Source organism: Convolutriloba macropyga, unplaced genomic scaffold (genome assembly GCF_964194025.1).
Source record: "Convolutriloba macropyga unplaced genomic scaffold, txConMacr16.3 SCAFFOLD_2882, whole genome shotgun sequence".
In the NCBI taxonomy this organism is placed as follows: domain Eukaryota; kingdom Metazoa; phylum Xenacoelomorpha; order Acoela; family Convolutidae; genus Convolutriloba; species Convolutriloba macropyga.
Window position 1 is genome coordinate 14,312 of NW_027451307.1, and position 14,135 is coordinate 28,446.

General features: G+C 32.7%; 1 protein-coding gene across 1 annotated transcript; it reads left to right on the plus strand.

Moving 5' to 3' along the window:
- The first annotated feature begins 498 nt into the window (after positions 1-498).
- Positions 499-11,343, plus strand: LOC142356548 (uncharacterized). Its single transcript, XM_075408435.1, has 6 exons — positions 499-615; positions 6,200-6,311; positions 6,988-7,151; positions 9,555-9,685; positions 10,143-10,260; positions 10,878-11,343. The coding sequence occupies exons 1-6, from the start codon at positions 579-581 to the stop codon at positions 11,105-11,107; spliced, it is 792 nt and encodes a 263-aa protein (XP_075264550.1). The 5' UTR covers positions 499-578; the 3' UTR covers positions 11,108-11,343.
- The last annotated feature ends 2,792 nt before the right edge of the window (positions 11,344-14,135 follow it).

Below are 14,135 nucleotides of genomic sequence, written 5' to 3' on the forward strand. Positions count from 1 at the left end.
AATAATGGCTGATCTTATCGATCTAATGCGGCATTTTTTACTCCATTGAGTTATTTGCGTTGGAAGCGATCTTTTTGTTCATATTCAATTTTTTTGAAAAATACTTGAATTTTTCGGAGGTTTTCTATCTGTTCCTCATTTGGTAGACATTTATGCCAAAAATGTGGATGAGCGGGGTCGGAACTTTATGCGCAAACGCACATTACCGAGCCTCCTTATTGTGATTTAATACTCATGACATAATTCATGGCATATATGCCTTATTACCTTTCACAGATTTAATATAGTAATTTGAAGTTTAAATGAACAATTAGAAGCTTATTTCGGCTGTTTCGTGTCAAGAATCATTGAACTCCTTCATCTGACCTTAAGGTGAGGTAAATTAAGTTTTCGTCAGAGAACATCCATGTTTTATAGAAGGTCATTACGCAATGTCAAAGGATGTTTTCTATTTGCTGTTGTGAAGAAATGAACGCTGTTCAATAAGCATCACTGAAATGCTTGACGTGATTTAACGAGCTTGTGTTTGTAAACAATTCCAAATAAAGTCAAATAACTTCTAAATCTAAAACTGCATCATGAATTTTGGAGTGGTTTTATATGCAATATATACAGGTAAATTTTTTTAAAATCAAATCCGGATTTCAATTATCTAAAAAGAACCTGCTAAGTGGACAGTTATAGCTATCCCGGCCTTAATTACATGGTCAATCAACGGTCTTTTCATACAATAATCAATTTACATCAATTTTTTAATAATGAACAATTTGTTTTACCCTTTGTGAATAGGTATTGATAGTGAATTATTTTACGCTAGAGGCACTTGAAAACAGGTCAGTGAGACCTAATAGTGTGCTCTTGGTTGATGCGATTGCTATTGATTTACCCAATAATGTTCTATTTTTGCAGTCATTGTAAAATTAAAGATAATGATTCTGTACCAACCATAAACAATTTATTATTATTATTACTATTATTATTATTATTATTATTATTTTTATTATTATTATTATTAGTACTATTATTTTTATTATTATTATTATTATTATTATTATTATTATTATTTTATTATTATTATTATTATTATTATTATTACTATTATTATTATTATTATTATTATTATTATTATTATAATTATTATTATTATTATTATTATTATTATTATTATTATTATTATTATTATTATTATTATTATTATTATTATTATTATTATTAATATTATTATTATTACAATAGTTGTCATGGTAGATTAATTGCAATTATGGTAACTATGAGAAGCTTTAAAGGGTTCCTTTTGAAATCTCAAAGAGAATAAACATCCAATGCCGCACATTCAAATTATAATGTTCGCAGCCAGTATAAGTTTCAACAGAAGACCAAAAATTTACCCTTATTTGAGAATTTTTGTGCAAAGTGTTTTTTGTTACTTTTTCACTGAGAAAACAAACTATTTTAAATGATTGCTTTTTTCACCTAAAATGTAATTACACGCTAAGTGATTAATTCCGAAAAACGAGCTGACGGTCTCTCGGACAGGATCATCAAATTTAAAACACTCGAAAAGTTACACTCATTGTGGGATACCAAAAGAAGCCGTTGAGTTCGTTTTCAATCCTCATTAACATCTTTTTTATCTAGAAACTGTTCATTTCTAAGACCACGTACTGTCTAAATTTTGTTGCGGTAAAATCTGGCTTAATAATTAGCTATTTCAGGAGAGTAAAACACTAGATGCTTTCCATTGCCCTTCTTTAGGACGTTTAATCAAAGTTTTAATTGATTTTTGAAATCGTTATTGGAAAATATGATTTGAAATGATAAATTTTTGCTTGAACTTAATGCATTAATTGCCTGACCAAGCTCCAAGTACGAATCAGTAAGGGGGCACGTCTAGAAAATTTTTTTTAATCAAATTTGATTAATACACTGATTCCTGTCAATTTTTTTAACGTTTTGGAAGAAGCATTTTAGCAATTTGGGGAAAAAATTAGCACAGAATTTTTTTTTTAAAGAAAAAAAATTGTGGTTGCGCAAAAAAAATGTATGTTTTCGCAATTGCCTCAAATCATGGTTAGAAAAGAAGATAAAAGGACACCATGCATCGTCCATTGTATTAGTCAGAATTATCGTCCATTTTAAACGTTAGAGGGTTGGTTGACTCAATAGATGTTGTATAGAATATTGAGGTTTTTTATAATTCAAAAATGCGTTTATAGATAGTTACTTCCAAGATTTGACAAATTTATATGGTAAAAAATCTTACTAACCATATTTTTTTTTGAAATTGAGAAATGATCAGCTGGAAAAGATAAATTCAAAATTTAAGCGTTTGAAAACTGAAACATAGCCCAGAGCTCTGTTGTACAGTTTTTCTAGTTTTTTGGCAAATACTTCTGTACCAACAAAAGTAAATAGAATTTTTGATGTTTGTTTATCTTATTGCTTGCATTCAATAGGCTGAATTCCAATGTTTTCAAATCTGCTTTAAAATTGGTTATTCACGTTGAAAAAAAAGGATTTCGAATCTTAAACAACAGTATAAAATATTTGAAATTGTGAGATTATTTTGATATGTAATTTACTTGAGCTGATAATCCACTTTCATGTGCACAGCCATATCTAGACCGCATCAAATTTCTTAAACAAAATCTCTTCAAAAATACTCTACTGGGTTTTTTGTTCAGACAATTTTCACCGATCAATATATTCATCGATATATTCAAAAATGCGTTTAGAGATAGTTACTTCCACAATTTAACAAAACTATATGGTAAAAAACTCTTACTATCGGTAATTTTTTGAGCGATTGAAAATTGATCAGTTGGAAAAAAGAAACTCAAATTTTAAGCGTTTGAAAACTGAAACATAGCCCCGAGTTCTATTGTACAGTTTTTCTAGTTTTTTGGAAAATACTTCTTTACCAACAAAAATAAATAGAATTTTGTTGTTTTGTACATTTGTTTGCGAAACTGCTTTAAAATTGGTTATACACAATGAAAAATTGGGATTTGGAAACTAAAACATCAGTATAATATATTTGATAATGTATGATTATTCTTGTATGAAATTTACTTGAGTTGGTAATCTACTTTCATGTGCGCAACCACATCTAGACCGCATCAATTTTCCTAAACAAAATCTCATCAGAGTTTGTTAGTTGTTCAGATCCCTATTGAGGTTGGGGAACTATATACTCAACTGGGTTTTTTGTTCAGATAATTTTGACCAATCGATATATTCATCGTGGAAATTTGTGAGTAGTATCATTAAAACCTCGTTCAGCGTAGAAATTGAAAACTATTTTTTTATTTTTGTTTTCTAGAGCGAGATATCGTGGTTTAAACTTTTGTGAAATTAGACCGATTTGATTTATTTCTATTCACTGTTTTTGGAAATTTATGCTTAAAATTTCGTCAATGTTGCTAAAATTTGCAAAGATGGTCTCCAATAGTACTGCTGATTGTTTTTTTAAGGACAAAGATTGCTGTTGACTATTTTGATCCAATTTTGTTTGCTAAAAACTTCAAAATTCCGCTTTTTTCATCAAATATTGCCCGGAATAAGCTTCTTTAGTCCATTTTGATTGAAATGGTCTGAAATACACACCAAAAAACAAATAACATAATCTTTGTAAACTACACTGGGATCTAGGCTTGCCTCCACTTCCATTGAGAGTATTCTGGAATTAAAGTTTCGCCGTTTTTTTCTAATATTTCTCTGTCTTGATCAGCATTTGATTTTGATCTTCTAACCAAAAAATTATCTAGATCTATAACATTCGAAACAATTGCGTGTTCTTAGTGGACGCACAGCAATAGCATGGCTGGTTTTGGTCAAATCTTGGACCGTTACAAAACAAACACCATTCGGATCGTAATCAGTTGGTCTTTTTTTGAAAAAAATTCAATAATTTTTAGGTCAATTAAAGAAAGAACAATTCATAAAGCTCAGTGTTGATAGGTTGAGTTGGCTTCATAAGAAGTTGCAAATTAATTTATCTAGTTTCTTTTACTCGAAAAATTTTGGTCGTTTTGATTGTTAAAAATGTTTGATTTTTAAACAAACAATTGCTTATTGGACTTTGCGACTTTTTTCTTCTTAATTTGGTCAAGTTGTAGCTTAGTGTCAGCAAAAAAGAATGCCTCCTCTTCTTCTTTCTTTTGAATAAAAGTTTAATCTTTTTTGAGCGTTATGTTATGGTCTTCTGGCTTCCGGATTTCTCGTTTTTTCTCATTTTGTCACATTGTCACCTTTTTGAAAGATCACCTATTACTTTAAGGGCGCTCGAAAAAATTAAACTGAGCATATAAAAGTCTTTAAAATCTGAGCATAGAAAAGTCTCTAAAATCTTGAATTATTGTTTTAACGGCTTCGATTCTCCTTTCTCGAATAATTTAAATGTATTTTCTACATTTGTCTCTAACTGTCGTTATTACTTTGTCCTTTCTGTCACCTGAATTTTCCTGGATTTTTACAGGTCTCATTGTTTTTTATGGAATCATATATGAGCTTGTATTCTGATTTGACTAGATAGCTGCCGGCTTTCATGACTTTGTTACCTTGTCTTGTTACCTAAGCTATTTCTCACCTAGTCTTGTTTATTACAGGTCACATATGACAATATTTTGGTCAATGGAAGTTGCAAGTGTACAAAATTTGATAATTTTAAAGAATTTGATAGGAATTTACTGGCTTCGACACGGGTTTTTTTTGCAAAAAAATTAAATTAATTTTTAATTTGTGTCTATTTTTGACGTTTTTTAGCCATAGGACATATGCTGAATAATTACAGGTCACAAGCGCTTCCCCTGGAGGAACATACGAACCTATTTAATTATTTTTTTGTAGCTAATGGCTTTCATGACTTTGAAATTAATTGTTTTCGAAAAAAACAAAAGTGTTACTTAATTTTGCTCTATTGATTTTTTCTCTACTTATTACCTATTCTTATTTAAGTGGGCCCGCATAACACATCATCAGCGTTCCAGAAAGCTTTAATTGAACTTATTTTGAGGAGCAAAAGATTCCTTTACGGCTTCGACAGCGTTCTCTGGCAAGTTTTTTTGGAATTTTTGTTTGATGTCTCTATTTGTTTTTCTATTTTGTAAATGCATAAAAACTTGAATGAAGACAGGTCATAATGCTCTCTTATAGAAGCGTATGTGATCACAAACAAGTTGGATGTTTTAAATTGCTATCTAATGGTTTTCATTAATTTTGTTTTTAAAAATTTAAGCCATTTTTTTGCTGGTTTTTTTTCTTTTTTGTCTAATTGTTAACAAACCTTATTATGGAGTGGTCCCATATCTTTTTTATTGATGTACAATTGGTTTGGTTTAGCTTCAGTTTTATCTGACGCTATTTTGACCTTGCTTATAATTTTTTTAAAAATGGAAAGAAAGTTTTGGATGTTATTAATGTTTGTTTTTATTGTTTTTTAGTTTTGTTGTTTGTCTTGACTTGCGACTTGCATTCTTAATAATGGCTAATCTCATCAGTCTAATGCGGCATCTTGCACTCCACTGAGTTATCTGCGTTTGAGGCAAACTTTTTGTTCGTTCACATTTTTTTGAAAAATACTTAAATTTTGGGGGGTTTTCTATCTGTTCTTCATTTGGTGGACATTTATGCCAAAAATGCGGATGAGCGGGGTCGGAACTTTATGTGCGAACGCACATTACTGAGCCTACTTGTCCCTTTTTTTACAATTTGCAGACAGAAGTTTGCAAAATCGTTTGCTGGTAGAATAGCTTTTGACAAACGTAACTGATTTTTCCATCTCCTTTTGCTTCTGTTCCTTCCAATGCTACTTCCCATTTTGTAAAGTGTGTTCTGATTTTTTCTGAGGAATCTAACTTTGAGTATAAAAATCTTAAAAAAAGCACGGGTTGAAAGGAAAAACTGATTTTGGTTGCTTTTGCTTTTCCTAGTGCTTTTTATCAGTATTAATACGCGACATAAATGTTTTGCATCGAGTTTCATTTGAGTCCCCTCTGGCACTTAAAAATATTAGAATTGCCTGCTTGAAAAAAATTGAATATTACTGATGCTCCCCAAATTGAATTAATTCAAGATTTTTCGCCTCTTTCTCTTCAAATTTCCGGGCATACTATTTTTTCGCCCAGACTATCTGAACGAAAAAATTTAACATGTTTAGCATGGTACGAAACCCTATGCTAGTTTTTTTTTTCTTTTTCAGTGCTGCACTTTGTCGTGTCTGCGTCTGTGTACCCCTCTGAGAATTGGGAGTCACTTCAGTTCAAGCTACCGACTGATCTCAACTACTATGGCAGGAAATGTCGACAGTACAGGTTAGAAGCTCCACTACTCACCGTGAAAAATTTCTGAAGCAAGACTTAAAACTTAGAAGAATCTTGCAAGATCAACGCTCATCTTCAAAGAATCTTACAAGATTATATTGTAGGATTCTTGCGTATCTGACGGCTATCTTGCAAGGTGTTGCAAGATGGTGCGTTATCTGACCAGACTTTTGCAAGATTCTTGCACGACAGCCGTCGGTAAAAGACTAGGGTTGTTGTCTAAGACTCCTGATCCGGATGTTACCACAACTTTATATACCCACAAAGTCAGCAGCCGGTTCTGGAATAATCTGGTTATGATTTTCTCTCGATTGTTAGATAACGCTAATACGTTCTTTTTTTCAATTTCAAAAGCGTCTTCCCGATATTAGTCCGAGTGTCACGTGATGGAAACTAAGATATCCTGTAATGCTAATTTATCAAATCATGCTAAACAGGCAAAAAAACCCGAACAAGTTTGGTGTTTTATATAGAAAAGTTACATCATGGATTAGATTAGCCAACAAATTTTGGGCAAAAGCACTGTTTCAGCATCGATTCATAGTGAATGATTGATTAACAGATTGGCGGAAGTTCGCTGTACGAGGTAACTTTCTGTGACTCTTGTTTTGAATTGGGCCATACGAGATCTATTCTATTTGAAAATCAACCTTTTTTTCAATTTCAGCCAATACTACTGTCTGGACAAATACGAGACACAGTTCCAAGAAATGCACTCAGAATGGCAGGTGACTCGATTGAAGAAGACCGAAAAATACTATGAGCAATCGTTTAAACATCTAATTGTCAACTATTGGAAAGACATCAACATGATAGATCAATATCGGACAGGTATTTGCGCACCCAATAAATAGGAAAAAGTTTTTAGACACCAGGGTTGTACTTTGAACACTGAATAGCTCAAAATAAGCAGGAAAATGAAAATGCTCTGAAATTATAAAAAAATTAGTAATTTTAATGGTATCTTTCAAAATGGTTTTCACTTTTAATTCCATTGAATTTCCAAAATAATCGAATATCAAAATAAGGCAATATTTGCTAACTGACCATAAATCATGTTTGCTCAAAAAGGGTTTCTCAATTATGTCAAAAAAACTGCGCTCCCATATTTCAGACCAAGACGCAGAGCAGTAATTTTTCTGGAGCAGTGCTTTCACTAATGCATAAACTAAAAAAAAACTTATCAATTGCGCATTCGATTGCACGTTCGATCATAAAACAAAACCAAGGGCTACATTTGCTGCAAACGGAAATGTATTTTGATTATATTTTAAAACACGATCTTCTAGTTCTTGCTGAAATGGAAGAAAGAACCATATATTTACACCTTACGACAGTTTCAAGAAACGAAATTAGGAGTTTGCAAAATTTTCCTAAGCACAGTTCCAACATTACAAGACTAAAATCACATCGTTCTGAGTACATATACTCAGCATGATCAATGTTTTCCACAAACATGTATTAAGATCAGGAAAAAAAGGGAGTGCGAAATATACGGTGACGCTCAAATAATGATATTTAGGTTAGCAGTTTTTGCATTTTAAGTGTTTGTAAGATGGTGACAAATTTGTTGACTATAATCCCTGAATTCGTTAGTCTCTTCTACACTTTTGATGTCGGCTTTTGATGTAATACAAACGAATGGTGGAAGGTTCTACCTCCTTTTACCCCGATTTATTTAACCCCCTTTAATTTAAGCCCGCATATAATCAACCCTCAGACCTTTAACCCCACAATTGAATCAACCCGAAATCGGTTTAACACCAAAATCTTTTATCTACTTCGGCGTCCAAAAGAACAATCAGGAAAGCTAAAGTTCAAAAGACTTGAACAACAAAAAACTACTGAACTTCAAGTGTGGGGCAATGAAAAAATTGCGTTTGTTTGACATCAAATAATAATGAAAGACGGATTTTTTAGTCAAAAGCTTTTAATCGAAAAAGAACACTTGACAAGTCAGGCCACTTATATGTTGCACTTTGATTTGAATCAAGAAAATTCAAAAGCTGTCCTGGTCTAAATGAAGGAAGAATTGGTACTTTTCAGATGAAAGTAAGTAACCTAAACTTTAAATTCTGTTTTCTGAGCTGACATAAATGAACAAATCAAAAAAATTACCGTATCTATAACAAAATTAAAAGTGAAATTCAGATTGATATTTTTGTTTGCAGCTCAGCTTTGCAAGTTTCTTATCTAATTGTTGCAAAACTGTGTTTCTAATCAGAGTCCAATCATAGGATTTTAATTGCCCCATTAGACACTAGATGAGATAACTATTTCGCTATTTGCTATAGTTTTGCTTTTAACTTTTGAGTCTTTAGCTTTATTTCATTGACAACCATGAGCCATGAATTCACAGATTAAAATCGGGGTGAAATGATTTAGGTCTGAAAAATTATAATCACACCTCATTCATTTCATCCCGATTTTAATCTCTATTAACTAGACTAAATAGAATTGATTGAGACCTAATTATTCTAATTTATAGGAAACTTTCAATTGGGTGAAACAATCTAGGGGTTAATTTATTGAGGGGCTAAATGTTATAGGGTAAAAAATCGTGGTTGAAATATGGGGTGTTAAAAGATTAGGGTTGAAAAAACAGGACACCATGGTGAAGAATTAGCGTCACGGTTTGCGCGATTTGGAGGGATTAGTCGCCAATTTACCTATTTCTACTATAAACGCAATTCGCGTCAAGGGTATAGCGAATTTTGCCTCGATTTATTTACATTTTGTCTACAATGTTTGCTTTTTCACTGCTTTTAGCAAATGTGGTTTTGAAAATGTAACGACTGCAAATTTGGTTTCAATTTGTGTATGAGGTTTTAATTCCTGGAAAAACAAAACGATGTATTTGAATTGAAAACCGATTATGTGGGTCCAACTTCGGCTATCTCGCGTCGTACATTTATTAAAACCATTTTGAGAGATGAATGGTTGCTGAGTGATTCCACGGACTGATTTAATAATCAGAAATACCCATTTGAGTTTTAATTTTTAGAACAAAATTTAGAAAGTTTTGGTTAGTGTTAACAACCAATGGCTGAGTCTAAAGCCTACTCCTTAGTACGTACCATTTCGAAAAATAAAAATATTTAAAAAATAATATAAAAAATTAGATTTTTATGACTGAATATAATTATCTGTAAAATTTACTGTCAGCAAAGAGCTTGAAAAGTCTTGCAAATTAAAACTTTAACTGTAATTTTCTATAGCAATGTGTTGTTTTAGATGGATGTTGTGACCTACAAGCGAGCAAATACTTGCTAAATGGGTATTTGAACAAAAGGATGACACCAGCCGAATATTTGGACAAAATAGCCGATTACAGCAATGACAACATTAATTTGAACTCCATATCAGTAAGAACTCTTCAGAAATTGGTGTTTTCATTGTAGTTTTCATTGACAAATGTTTGTTTTGCTTCCTCTCATTAGCATGAGATGGCCCACGTCTCACGTCGGACGTGTCCCGTGTGAACAAAAATTGTTCACGTGAACAAAAAATGCGCTGTCGACTTTGTGAATAAATTAATGAGCTAGGTTCGAACTGTTATATGTATTCGATGGCCTATAACTTACTAACCCTTGAAGGGAAAATATCAAATACTGGTTCTGAAGTATTGCTTATATCGTTTGTTCTAAAAAAAGTTCAGTTAAAGATAACTCTGGGACGCCTGAAAATTTCGGCAAAATTTTAATTAACGTTTAGTAACTTCATGTGCAATTCAGATTGGAAAAACTTCCTTGAGCAGCTCAGTTAAATTCGGGTTTTTTCAAATAAATTTTCCATCTTTGGTTGATTAAAAGGTAATTGCAGGCATTCTACTGGAGCAAAATTTGCATGAATGTTATACTTGGAGTTGGTTTCGGACCTGGACCATTGATGCGTGAAAACATCCTGGAAGAGATACCCAATGCACCCTACATTTTCCCAGGTAGAGCAATTGAGTCACTCAAATATGTTTTCAATATAGCAGTGAAATTACATATTTTAGCCTTGAATTGTGGTGAAATTTTGTAAGATCAGCGCTTACTCTAGCGGTGAATTTACATAATTTCACCGCATTTCACCGCAGAATTTTGTACAAAATTTGCGATGAAAAAAACAACTTATCTTACACCGCTTATCTTTCATATTTTTCCGATTTTTCCTCTACCCGGGAGCCTGGATAGCACATTTTCCAATATCATCTTTTTTTTCAGATTTTAAAATTAGGATATACATTGACTCGTGGAAAATCAGTTATTGACAGGTTTTAACTCGCTTTCTTAGCTTCAGTACGTGCTTCTAAATTTGACCGCATTTTAGCAATAGTCGCATTATGAGAACTATCTCGCTTTTTGGTGAAATTTGCAGAATTTTTCGAGGCGTTCGATTTTTTTTATTTGTTTCAATAAAAAAATTATGTCTGATTCCAATTTATTCCTAAGTGAAGAAAATTTATACGACCTGACACGACCTGACAGTTTTCCCTGCCCAGAATATCAAAAGGGTCTTCGACAATGAGCGTCAGGTATCGTTTCACCACTGAAAAACCTTTTTGCCCATTAGGTCAAGAGTTCAGCCAATCAATTGGTATCCCAGGAATTCCATCGGCAGTTTTCGGCTACGTGAACCCAGGAGTTGATCTGACATTCCACTGGTTTAAAGTGCACATCATGTGCAAAGACAACCCATGGATATGTGAACGAAACAGGACGCACTTTAATCGAAGTCCCAGTTGGCATAAAAATGAATTTGAAGACGAGAATGGAAATAATGATGAGATGAAAACTGTTTGACGTTTAGTACAAAAGGAGGATGTTAAGAGAGAATTTTTTATGTCAATCGAGCGCTAATTTATCCAATTTTTATAGAACTCATTTCTGTAATTTTTATGGAATTTGTTTGTTTCTTATTTATTTTGCTTCACATTTTAATAGTTTCAGAGCTTTTGACTTTAAGCGAAGTGATGATAGATTTATTTACCCTCTCTCTTTTTAAACTGAATATAATTAAGCCTTATTCCTCTTTTTTTTCCATATCCATCAAAATCACGGTAAAATATTTCCAGAAAAAGCATTGCGCCAGTTGAAAAATGAAAAGAAACAAAAATGAAAAAATAACTCGATGAGATTCAAAGACAGAATTGAACCATTCCTGTATTATGGAAGAACTCCAAATAGTTTTGAAAGAGATTCTGTTTCTTCACGGGCCAATGAGAATCAGAATTATGTAATCAGATTACCTAATTTGAGCCTATATTTTACCTGGAAAATCTAGTTGTCATTGGCACGTTCTTCTATTATAACATAGGCATTGCAATATTATCTAAGTTACACAGCCCATTTGAATGTGTGTTTCGACTAAGAAACATAACCTGAGCTGTAGATGACATTGGGCCTCTTCGGGCCTGTTCGTCTTGTTTTGACCTGTTGATTTCTTGGCTATTTCTCATTTTAGTCCACAACCCAAAAAAAGCAGTCAATCACAACCCAAAAAAAGCAGTCAATCATGATGTTATCACGGTAACTTGGAGCTATACAGTTATGGATACCTTATTAGTAGGAAGGTATTGTTTTTATAAAATCCAGCAAAAGAAAATAATTGTTTTAAAAAATCACAATTTTTTTAAATCTAGGGTTCATTGTTTGAATAAAAGAGCTCAATTAGAAAACTTAATTTGTTGAAAATTTTTGAAAATGTTGGGTGAAGAATTATAAAATACAAATTTTGATCATTTCAAAATTAATGTTCTGATGGTACCACTCAATACTTGTGTGAATGTGAAATATATCAATCAATCTCCGATTGGTAAAAAACTAACACTAATTTTCAAATCTTCCGACTTGCAAAATGTTGCTTGTTCTAGCCAAACATTATCATTAACGCAACATAGAAGTCAGGTTACGGTGAGGAGACAGATGCCGATTAAACAATTGGTTTCCACGAGAACAGCTCTGATCTCAGCCAAAAATATTGTTTTTGTTCCACTTGCTCTGGAAGTGTTAGGTAGTTCGTCTCATACTTTAAGAAGCATATTGCATTCAATGACCACATTAGCAAAAACAGAAAATATCAACAGTATAAGTGTATCGTTACCATTAATAGACTCAAGGTATAGTCAATGTTATTGGCTTGCTTTCTGGGATTGAACATTGTGCAGCTGTCTCAAGGTCAATAGCCGTCAGTAGGAGGGTGATGGCATCCCAAGTTGAGGTCCTCGTTCAAAATGACATATGAAAATACCCATCCAGACCTTTTTTTCTTATGAAAATTCCCAGGTAGACCAAAAAAGTCTATGGTCCAGACTTTGACTCGTTCGTGTTTAAAGAAAAAAACCGATCGTTTTCGTAGTATCTCCTGTCAATATCGATTGTAAACATATCGATCAATCTGTTTTTGGACACGAATCTAATTTTTGATTCTTTTGACGTAAAACATTCCATTTGTTGCTACAAAACATTATCATTAATGCAATATAGAAGTCAAGCTCGTTCAAAAATATTTATTGAAAGACCCGTCCAGACCAGAAAAAGACCGATCTTTTTCGTAGTATCTCCTGTCCTGGCATTCCGTTTCAAATATTAAAGAAATGTCGTTAAAAAGGAGACCCGGTTTTCTCTTTGGCTGCAAAAAATTTTTTATTGTAGTCAAAGTTACCTCAAGAAGTGATATCAAATAGATAATACACTCAAATGAATTGATATATTGCACCCTGGTGTTTTGTGTACCTCCGATTTACCGATTTATGTGGTGGGTGCAAAAAATGTTAAATAAATTGTGTGGTTCAGACTTTAGCTTGTCTATAACGAAGTTTTTAGCTCGTCTGTGGGGCAGAATGTGGCTCGTGTATGTGGCAGAACTGATGCGTCTATGGTGTTGACTTTGGCGTTAGTATCTGTTGCGTTTATGCTTCTCGTTAAAAAAGAATCCTCGCCTGTGTATTTTTTGAACGCGCATTACCCTCTGTGTGCGTTCAAAAACTGTCTGCGTCATAAACGAGGACAAATGAAATCCTCAACCAGGAAATAGTTACAAAACCATGAGTATACTCCTGAAAAGTACTTAATCAGTCTACTACCATTATAATTCTTCATCAATACACTCAGCCAAAAACCATAAATTTGTTTCAGTACGCCCAATTCAAAGAGCACACGGAGCGCGTTGCCCTTCAGGTCAAAGTGATTATGAGAACACAGGCAGAGAAGTATATTTTCTTCTCAATTAAGCAAGTTGGTAGGGCATCAGATCTTAGATAGTTTATTCTGATCAATGTTGGTTAGAGATTATATTCTTATCAGACAGCGAAGAGAGAACGAGATATTTTTTAAGGTTTAATCTCCAAATAAGATTCGCTCCAATAAGGTTCGCTCTCCAAATTTCCTTGTTGATTCAAATGTTCAATTTGGTATAACTGCTTGCATTTGGTATACTTTTTGTTTAACTGTTTAGCTGTTTGCAGTACAATTATTTTCACCTGTGTGGAGAAATACTTGAAGAAACTGCATTTAAGATTTGTTCTCTAAGTTGAGCAAATCAATTTTTCTGTAAAAGGTATCATCTAGTTAGAATTGAACTTAAACAAGCAGTGATCAATCATGGCTCATAAAACCCAGAAGTTTTTAATGTGCGTTTCGCATTATTGCAGAGGTTTAGCGAACTCTTTAGTTATAAACTACGGTATTATCAAGATATCAGGGTAAAGAATGTTCTTACTATATTTTTTTTGTTTAATACAAACATTTTACATGTAATTAAAAAGTCTCTTATATGAAATTTTTGAAATTAGGTTTATATCATAGCTAAAAAGAAAGCGCAACTCGGCTG

Bases quoted from the DNA above. Each gene is read 5' to 3' on its own strand.
- LOC142356548 (XM_075408435.1), top strand. From the start codon at position 579: ATGAATTTTGGAGTGGTTTTATATGCAATATATACAG. The intron at 616-6,199 runs GTAAATTTTTTT...TTTCTTTTTCAG, and splicing joins TTTATATGCAATATATACAG to TGCTGCACTTTGTCGTGTCT. The intron at 7,152-9,554 runs GTATTTGCGCAC...GTGTTGTTTTAG, and splicing joins GATAGATCAATATCGGACAG to ATGGATGTTGTGACCTACAA.